Source organism: Pterocles gutturalis, unplaced genomic scaffold (assembly GCF_000699245.1).
Source record: "Pterocles gutturalis isolate BGI_N339 unplaced genomic scaffold, ASM69924v1 scaffold21029, whole genome shotgun sequence".
Classification (NCBI taxonomy): domain Eukaryota; kingdom Metazoa; phylum Chordata; class Aves; order Pterocliformes; family Pteroclidae; genus Pterocles; species Pterocles gutturalis.
Genome location: NW_010133735.1, coordinates 411 through 11,025, shown reverse-complemented (window position 1 = coordinate 11,025; position 10,615 = coordinate 411). Strand labels below are relative to the sequence as shown.

The 10,615-nt window shown below is 38.4% G+C and overlaps 1 protein-coding gene across 1 annotated transcript; it reads right to left on the bottom strand.

The window, feature by feature from the left end:
* Positions 1-343: 343 nt before the first annotated feature.
* LOC104467541 (acid ceramidase-like) lies at positions 344-7,980 on the bottom strand (the record flags this gene model as incomplete). The annotated part of the gene is made up of 9 exons (XM_010081354.1): positions 344-425; positions 632-686; positions 1,902-2,046; positions 3,481-3,526; positions 4,336-4,410; positions 5,295-5,373; positions 6,368-6,454; positions 7,653-7,743; positions 7,934-7,980. Coding segments are annotated over 9 exons (707 nt in total), but the record flags the coding sequence as incomplete, so codon positions are not given.
* Between the last annotated feature and the right edge of the window lie 2,635 nt (positions 7,981-10,615).

Here is a 10,615-nt window from a genome sequence, read left to right as displayed (position 1 = left end):
AAGAATAAGTTGTTCCATCACCTTTCCAGGAATGGAAGTGAGGCTGACCGGTCTATAGTTACCCGGGTCCTCCTTCTTGCCCTTTTTGAAGACTACCAATAGGTTCATTACAAAAAGTAATAAATATGAGAAAACAATTGCAGAAGTTTTAAGGGATCACATGTGATGCCTCTCCCCCCACCAGATACCAGCTAACACAGAACTATTTAATGTTAAGGTTTCTAGGAAGATACCTGTATCTTTAGACACTAAGCATACATCTACAGTATTCATGCCAGTTGAAAGCAAAGCAGATTAATGCAGTAGAATATTAGGGGGGGGGGGAGGGGAGGGGGGCGAATACCTCGTAGCATTCTCTAATACTGTTCTTGTAAGAAAGCCCATCCACATACCATCTCTTCTACCAAGAAACCATTCGAAGATTCCTGCAAAATATCACTGGTTACAATAATTTGTTTTCAGAAGGTTCACTCATGCTACTCTAACTTTCACAGCCGTTAAAATGAACTGTGTTTTACCCTACTCATCTGGAATCTTTTTCACCATTTGTGTGCCCGTTTATTAAGGTAACTGGTATGCCCAAAGTCTGAAAACTTGTACAGAAATAATGACAGAAATGAGCATTACTCACCAATATAACCACCATCAAGACTGAAACGTTCATTCATTGTCAGAGTGAACAAGTCCTGAAAAGAATTAAACAAGTCAACCTTCATCCATCACCAGCCCATCAATACCAGTAATAAACAAGAGGCAGCATTGCAATTTACATGCCAATTAAGCTTCTTGTTTGTTAGACTCTTCCCCTTTGAGTAATGGGCTGCAAGATCAAGCCCATGAGGAGAAGAACCTAATTTATCACTGCTTGAGAAAGTAGAAATGACAATTCACGGTCTTCTGACCTGGCATAGCAATCTAGCAAACCAAGCTTTTATGCTAAGCAAGTCAAGCCTGTGGCCATTTTTCTCTTGGTCCTTGTTGCATCACTGAATTACCAGTTTTCCTTCCCCTGATGTACGTAACCTTCTTCTCAGACCTCTGAATACTATTCTAGTTTGAAGGCAGACTTTTAAGTCCCAGTGCTACGTACACCCTGATATGTTATTGCTGTTCACATGGGCACGCAGCTGTACACAATTTAATCCATGCTACTTGTAACATGCAATTCAAACTCAAATCTCACTCTTCTCCAACTAGTGTTTCTTTCAGAGGAAAGTGGAATTCAGCTACACTGGATCATTTTTCAGAATGTACTCTTCCCAATTTATTTGACCAGAATTAAAAAATAAATGGATACAATGCAGGGATTTATGCCAGAAATGCTCTACTATGAAAAGAGCCACCTCTAATAGAGGGTAAAGGCAGAGTGTGTAGAAAAGGTGGCGTTGTGGGAAGCTGGAGACTCTGGTGTAGTTCTGTATTGCTGGATTTTAAGATGTAGATAAAACCCAGACTTCAGGTACCGGTTAAAAAAAAAAAAAACAAAAAACAAAAAACCTTGCAATGTAGGACTCCTTTTCCAAGAAGGATTGGAGAAAGAAGGTAAATAGCGCAAGTATGCTGCCTCACCTCAGAGATCGCAGCAGTTTCTATCTGCTATCCAGAAACTCCAACCATTTGAGCGCTTTGTATTCACTCCTATTTGTATTCAGAATTCAACATTGTTTTTGAGAATTGTCCAAACACATAATTTTATTTACGCAATCTCCTTTTATAAGGAAGAGTGCAGCACTGTTTTCTTTTACCTTTCTTCAAATAGCTATACTGTGTACCACAACAATTAAGAGATCATTTATTTAAAAAAAATCTCAAAGTAGAGAATGTAAGCAGGAAAATTTACATCTTCAAGGAAAATCTGAAGCATTATTAACAAACTGACAAGCTCCTCTCACCATACTTACTGGTTTGACTCCAGACACCATGCCTATGTATCCCGCAAAATTTGTAGATTTGAATACTGTTTTGTTGTTTCTCTGGAAGTCCAAGTTTACCACTATAGGTTTCAGTTCCCGAGTGATAGTCCAGGAATTATTTTTAACATCCCACCTGCAGAAGTCAGTACAGCATTAGAAACTTCCCTCCCCCTGTAGCTTTTAAAACTTCCCTTCACAGCATGCAGATTTCCTGTGTGTGACGCCTGTCCTCTAATCTTACTCATGTCAGCCAGCACCACTGCCCAGCAGTTACCTGAGCAGCACCAGCAAGGGACAACTAGGAAGTCCAAATGCATAGGCAGTCAGTGAAAAGAACCAAGTTTTGTTTGAACCAAGAAGCATACATACTACTCAGTGCTAAACAGCACCACCATTACAGCCGGTTTGTTTTGGACACACATATTGCTGGCAAAGAGAGCCTGCTACAGGTAGTCCCTGTGACACCAAACCTCCTGTATCCTGAAAGCATGTGTAGCTTGTTCTGCAGCAGAATGAGCTGGTTCCCTCAAATTCTTACTTTTCAAAGGTAGAAAACAAACCCACACACTACTGGATTTGATCTACAGGAAGGGAAGTCCCAGTTCTAGTTTGTAAAATAAGCCAGAACAGTCAGTAGGCAAGAGGGTGCTAAAGGACACTTAGCAGACGATTATATTCTCTGGAAACAAGCCAGGTTCTGGGAAGAGCTTTGAAAAGTTGCCTTAATTTTCAGGTAGCATGTTCCTAGTATTTCTGACAAGTGGGAAAAGTTCAACACAAGCCAAAGCAAGGGATAGGTGGAGTCACAGTTGACACCATTTGAGTAAATGGTAGGCAGTCAAGAATTTTAATGAAGATGGTAATTTAAATTCCATCTGGGCATTGAGAGTCATGTGGAGGAGTGATATACCAAGATAATATACCAGGATAATAAAAGCAAACACTGAACTACCTGATCACAAGGTACGAAATGAGAACTGAAAGAGAATCCAGTGATGGGCAACAAACTACAGAGTTTGTATCCAACTGAATGATAATGTCAGATCAGTGGAATACAAATCACTGGCTTCTAAGCAGAAATCATAAATGATGGGAAGTACCAGTACAGCACAGGACAGTAACTAGAGAGATAATGTGGAAAAAAACTAACCACAAAAACAAGCCCAAATCCAATCCACATTTCACTCCATACACTAAAATTGATAATTCTGTCCTATCATGTAAAAACCAAGACACACTGTGCCTCAGAGATAAGATTACACAGACCGTTCTTTGCCTCCAGAAAGTTTTAACTGGAGCTGAGAAAACACTATGTAACTCTCAATGCAACTGTTTTGCAAAGTCATTCCTGACAAAAACAGAGCAGTTTGACCTAAGATCAGCAGAACAACCCTTTTGTTTGTTCTAGCCATTTTTCACAATATGCAATGCAGAATTACTTGTCACAGTCTTAACATCGAATTCATCATTTAGACTCAAAGAATGCATTTAGAAATTTCAAGTTCAGCTAGCTTTTTCTTTGGGTTAAAAAAAAATAAAAATAAAAGGCACAAGTTTAGGTACTTACCCGAGAAAGAGTCCAAAATCCAAGTTTCTGGCATGGTACAACTTCCCTACATAAAAATAAACAAACAAATAAACACCATTTTCTAAAGAGAGAGACATAAATTTCAGCTTACAAAACCACAAAATGAGTACACAGGAAAAATACCTGGGAAAGTAAGCAGGGAAAATACCATTGTCTAGTTGCTCTTTTCATAAGTACAGAAAAATGGTGGGTTTTTTTGGATCAGATACAGTGTTTTGCCATAACTGAAATCAAATGATCTTGCAAAATGCTGTGCATCTCAGCCTCATATGCTTTCCACATTATCTTAATGCAATGGTAATACCTTGAGCTTCCTCTAAAGGTGAGACATTTGTAAACCCTCTGGGAAGCCCTCAGAAGTTTCCTAAGCTGGAACAGGTGCAGACGTGGACTGTAAAACTGAGTATGAGAATGAGTCTTTTTTTCTTAAAACAGCCTACCCATTTTCTCTAGCACCATACATATGCAACAGCTAGAAACTAGATGCTCATGGCACCGAGAATGTGGCTGGCTGGTGTTTCTTTTCCCTAAAAAACAAATGCCATCTATTAAAAAAAAACAAACCAAACCAAAACAAAAAAACAAACCACCACAAAAAATCCAAAAAATCCCAACAAAACCAAACCCAAAACACCTTTGAAAGTAGTTCTTCCTTTTTTTTTTTTTTTAAACCTGACACCTGTATTCTCAACAAACACTTTTTTATTATCATTGCTTTTAGTTTCTTCTACTAGACCTTCTTGCCTGCAGTTTAGAAAGACTATGGTTCCATAATTGAGGTGGACCCTGTCCTACATAACAGAAAACTGTTAACACTATTCTGGGTTGCATTACCTGTTTTATCTTCCGCCACTATTGATGTACATACAGTAAAAATTTCATAAAAGATGTTAAAAATAACAATTTCCCCTAGAACAAAAAGAAACAAAGTTCAACAGATTGAAACTTTTGCCATGAACTGAAAAAAAAGTTAGAAAAACGCATACTGGAAAGATCAGCATTCTATAATATTTCTTTTAAAATTTTCTGTTTAAATCTCATTTGATCTTTGAAATGACTGGTTCAGCAAAATCAAGAACTTATTGAAAGGCAAAAAGAAGGATCAGAATCATTGACCTTCTGCCTTACCACTGAGAAAGCTGAGTCATTGCTACTTCCTTCTCCGGAAACTTCAAGCTATAAAATTCACTTTAAAGAAGAAAGCTGATAGATGTACCACTATTCCCATATAAAAGCTGCTGACTAGTACCAGGTGTATGATGGAAGCAGTGGAAGCAGGTCTATGGACCTTCTCTGTCTCAGTTCTGGAGGAACCCAGTATCTACTTCTCACCTGGAATTGCACTCTTTTGCAGGAGGTGCAGAAGGAAGGCAGGAGGATGTGGCAAGGATCACAAGGGAAAGAAACCAAGCATGAAACTGAGCTTTGCCTTCTTGGTGTGTCAACAGCACACAGCTGAATGGGAAACCAATGAGAATCAAGGATTCCCCCAAACTTTGGTGCACAGCAGCCGAGACTTGCTCCAGTTCCCAAAACTCAGGAGCGAGAAGCTAGAGATCTACAGAGAAGTCCCAGCCTGATGAAAGGCTTATGTGATTTATTGCCATTCTCCTCCAAACACTGTTTTCATTTAATGTGAGATGCAATTTATTGCTTTACCTACTTAATTAATAATTTACTTGCTAAAGTCACAGATGACTACACCTATACCGCCGACTGGTACACATATTAATTTTAAACGAGTCTGTATTCCTAGTTTTCCATTACATTAACAAAGTGTTGGAAACTATTACCCAAAGGAATCCCAGATGAATTTGAAATCCCTTGGAGTTCTTCATTGAAAGGATAAGGAAGCGTGGCGGTCAGATGAGCCTGAAAGGAAAAGTTTTGTATATTGTTTGTGTAAATTAATGCTATTTTGTCACTTTGGCAAAACAAACTTCTCCCAATAGGTACATCCCTCTCACAACTCTTAAATTGAAGATTTTAATTCCTCTGCAGCTTGGAGAACTTGAGGGTGTTTGTACTTTGTAGTGTACTTAGCACATACTTAGGGAAAGTAAAAACTATTACTTATCAAAATATTGATATGTGATCAATGGCAATTAGCACACTATCTTAATTATTATCATTAGCAGCAATAGACAGAACAGAGTGAAGTAAGACAGAACAGAGTGAAGTTAAGAGCTCAACTGGAACTGAGCTTGACATCAGTGTTTAAGGGAATCCCTAACTTTCACACATTGGTAGGACTACCTGTATGCACCACCTTTACATCAACTCCACTCAGGCACACAGGGATATGAACGAAGTGTGGCCAGCATGGCCTTACACTGCTGCAAATAAAGATGGGGAAAATATTTGACCTTATGCACTTTTTAGCGCTGCACTGTTTTCTCCTGTCCTCATTCTATGCCAAAGCCTATTTTAAACACAACCAAATTATTTTTTAAGATGAGGCCTGGTAAAAGTTGCCCCTGTAATCAGACATTTATTACAGTTTTCAAAACCCAATTTTATTCCACTGTTTAAAAGGAGTTGAGCACAGCAAAGAGAATTTCAGTGAAGTGTTTTGTTACAGTGACTAAGTCAATAGCATATATATCTAGCATGACTAATCCAAACTTGAAGAGATCTTAGAAAAAATTAGAGGAATAAGAGACATATGCATTTTAGGTTTGATGGCTTCACAGTAATTCAGAGTCGGCAAGAAGGCAAAATTTCAGAATAACTCTTCAAAATAGTATTTTGTTCTGGAAGTGGAAGAATAATCACTTGTAAAACTCTTAATTGCCAAATTTAGTAGCATTCTAATTCTGGTCATCAGAGCACACAGTAATGAAATAATTAAGCTGAAAATACTTACTATTTTGTTATCCACTATGTCAACAACTTTGCCACTGGGGAAGAAGGTATTTGCTATATCTTTAATATTCTGGACCACAGTCTTCAGCTATAAAGAAAAAGGGCTTTTACTGAATAGGAGATCTTGAGCATTAGAATTGCCAGAACTCCTTCACATACATTTCAAAAAAATATTTTGTTGAAAAAATACGTATTTAAAGAAAGCGCTAAACGTGGTGTTCTTGGTGAGAAAAACACCCTCACCTCCCCATTGAAGAGTCACGCTTCAAGCTTTATTGAAATAACTTTCTAGATTAGCTCCAACATGTCCCTCTACCAAAGAAAACAAATTACAGGAAAAAGCCATCCTCATCTTCTGCTCCTCGGATCACATTTTAATACTCTGCACTCTTCTATCTTTAAAAATGCTAATTAAAAGCTCTTTGCTTAAGCACTGATGTTCCTGAAGCCAAGACAACTCAATAAATTTCTCATAAAAGTACATGCTTTCCATTTGCGACATGAGTGGTCACAAGGAGAGTTCCACTCTACGGGATCTACCTCCAAAGTACATGAGGGATAAAACCTTCCAGAATTCAAGGTGCAACGTGAAGTTTCCACTGCCCACTGGCTTAAATGAGACTTTTAAAATAAATATTACAGGTTAAGTAGAATTTGTCTGGCTTTCAGAGTTGAAAGGTCAAAGTCAGCAGGGATACTGCAAAAATTCCTGGCCTTTTTTGAGAAATTAAGCATTACTGAATTGAATTTTCAGCAACCTTCTGACGAACAGCTCTTGTAAGCACTTTGAAATAGGCTTGAGCGATTTTTAAATTATTTCTCCCCTGTAAAGCCCAGTGCTGCAACCAGCACCCCTGAAATGGGCAGGAAGTTCATTTCCCCCTCGCCATTTCATCGTCACATGCACTGTTTTGAGGGAAGCAGGGATGCGCAGAGGAGGAGGGATGCTGCCTCAGTTTCACTTCAGTTTACTGAGCCTGTCCCTTGGTGTACTCCTCCCCCTTCATAAATGAAAGCCTGCTTTAAGCTACACCAATTTTTTTCACTCTACATCACAAACATCAGTGCCCCTATACTTGATGCTGCTGGCTGAAGTGTTGAACAGAAAAAAGTTTTATTCAAACAATTATTTTACCCTAGATTCATATTAAAAAAGTGAACTAGAAATATTATCCCTTTCAGACAACTTTAGCACAGGTATTCCTTTCCAAATATTTTTTTCAAAATAAAAGCCATGTTCTAGTTTTATACCTGCTAAGCTTCAAAGCAAGCTCTGCATTTCATACCTCTGTCTTTTTGTCATGCATCAAGTTATCCCATCTTTTGCTGGGAGGTAAATCAAGATTTATGACATATGTGGGTACATTCCCTTTGAACCTGAAAGACAAGTACCAGAGTTCAAATTTAAAGAAGGTTTTGAAAAAACATTTGACAAAATAGGCCCTTCCCACCTGTAACTAGCATTTGTTAGACCTGCAGCAGGAACAAGTTACCAAAAAAACCTGTTCAGACTTGCAAATCCCTACTTTTCTGTGATTTGTTAGACAAGTTGAATCAGATTACTTACGTTGGTCCTGAAGGAGGATATGTTTTACTCCTGCACTCTTCTCCATACTGTAAAGACAGTGAAACATTGCTACTTAGCTTCTTTATCAAAACACTTTATTATTCTCATGGACTTAGATTTGCATTAAACCTCTAGGACTAGTCAGCTAATTAAATTCATTATGAGTTGATAATAAAGGAAGGGAAAGTCTTGCGACTTTGGAAAGGGTGCAGGGGAGAGCACAAGAGGCTGGAGACAAACAGCAACTTCCCCATGCTGTCTGACAGACCTTCAGACAACTTGCCTAATGTAGTCCAAGGCAAGTACAAGTTTATGATAAATATACAAACCCATTTTTACTCGGCATGATTCAGTGAAGAGCACTTCAAAAGCATATTCTTTAAACTCAGAAACCTTAAAACTCAGTAAGGACCAGTTTGTTCTGTTCGCTCAATTTGCAACCATATTTTATAGCGTCATTCATAATTATGCCTAGTGTTAAGCTTCTTTTTGCAGCTGGGACAGAGAAAGCACACTGAACTTTGGGCAAATTACTCAGCCAGACGAATGAGCTATACAGCATGACTTCTTTTTACTTCGTGTGCTGTACTAATTAGATTACTTTATCAGTGTGTCCTTATAATGCATTCTCGCTCCACTAAAAACTGAGATGAGATCTCTAGCAGCTACATAGCTGGGGCAAACAAGCTAACTAATGTATACGTCCTTCTTGGGCTCATACATTATCTGTTTTTAATGCATGAATCCAGAAAACATAATGTCTTAATGTCACAGACTTTAAGCACAGTCATAATTTTTACAACTGCAAACAGGAATTTTAAAGTGGGATCAGTTTCTGCGTGTTACCATGTGTTTTCTTTTTGTATTGTTTCAAGTGACTGGGAGAAACCATGAGATTAATTTTGGTTTTCCTACACACGCAATGAAGGTATCGGACCAGCAGTTCTGTGTTTCCTAGATTTCACTGTGGTGCAGTTATAGCCTCTGCATAGCTGGAACAAAAGGTCAAACACAAGAGGCCATTTAATTTTCAAAATTAGGAAGTTTCAAAACAAGGAGGGTAAGAAAGGATATCAGATGACTAATTAGGCAACAAAAGCCAAAGTCTTTGTGCAAAGCCAAGCAAATACTTAACAGTACTAATGCACTTCTCTTGTGAATTTTTCCTTCCTTCAATACTGATATCAGTCAGAAAAAGTGACATTACATATACATCCTGCTGCAATGAATGCAGAGATTTAGACTTTCGGGAAATATTTGCTGTCAAAATATGTGTCAGATAAAGCCTGTAACAAAAAATTATCCAAAATGGATGAAAGTTCAGTTGATCTGTCAGTATATAAATTGGTCAGAGGGCTGGAGCACCTCCCCTATGAGGACAGGAAAACCTGGAAAAAAAAATATTAAGCAATAACAGTTATTATGCACTGCAGTAAAGAAAATTAATGCACAGTTTAATGATTGCCAAGTAAATATTTTAAAACCTAGCCTGAGTTCATTAATATGAAATAGGTTGCACGTAGCTTGTCCTGTCTAAAGAATGCCAGCACTAAAATTTTCTTTACTACTCTCAAAAATATTTTTGATCTGGATCCTCTCCAGCATCCTTCCTTACTATTCAGTGTTTCTCATCTTCACACTTAAATACAAAATTACCTCTTTGAGCTATCAAATATGATTTCATAGGTTAAGGACATGGCATTCAATCTTCTTCAGAAAAAATAATCTGTTCTATTCAGCATCTTTTGATCTAGGATCAATATGGTCTAACACACTTTTCTCTCTGCTCTTCTTCCCTTATGGGACGATGCCAATGCAGCACTCAGTTGTGCTGCAGCAGTTGCAATGCTGTTCACCTTTTGTGAACATGGGAGTGAAGAGTACTCTTGCAGTGCTGGTGAAATGGGGACCAAGCCAATTTAAATTGCAGTTTGGACAAAAAATTCAGTATGATTGAGGGGGCCTACCCAAAAGCTAAAGGGACTGACCATCTGCACCACTGAGATGTAAGTCATGGCATTTAGCTTCCATGTTCTTTGTTAATGAAAAGAACCCAACCAGCTGTACGTAGGAAGAAAACAATCGTTGTTCATTGTTCAGAAATGATGCCATCTCAGCATCTCAACCAAAAATAAGATATCCAAGCCTGATATCTGGCTGCACAGCAGCACAACCTGCAACCTGGATACCCAGTAGATATTATGCAAGTGCAAAGATGTACTAAGGGCAATCAAATGCAAAATCAAGCTCTAATGATAGACTTTGCTGATAGCTGGTACTTTCTCCCCACCCCACACCCAAGGACACTTTTAGATAAAATTCTGAAGGCGCTTTAAGGTGGGGCTGGCTTATAGTATTGGGAAGCTGCTCTTGGTGGGGAAGATGGGAAGGTGTGCACAGAAGAGGGCCTAATTCTGTGTAGTCAGGATGCTACAGGAACATGGGTCATCCAGATGTCCACAGTCCTCCAATGCCTTTCCTACAGTTCTCCCCTCTCCCCAAAACCATACTTGTGTTTATGAGATAATTTTCTAGGAAAAGTCTTGAAGCAAACACAAAATAATACAGGAAGTTGTGTGCTCCCAAAATATTTAAAAATATATAAGAGTAGTTTGAAATTCAGGGACATTTAAAAACCTGTCCTCTTCACAGAGAATGAGGAGATTCAGAAACTGAAGAGAC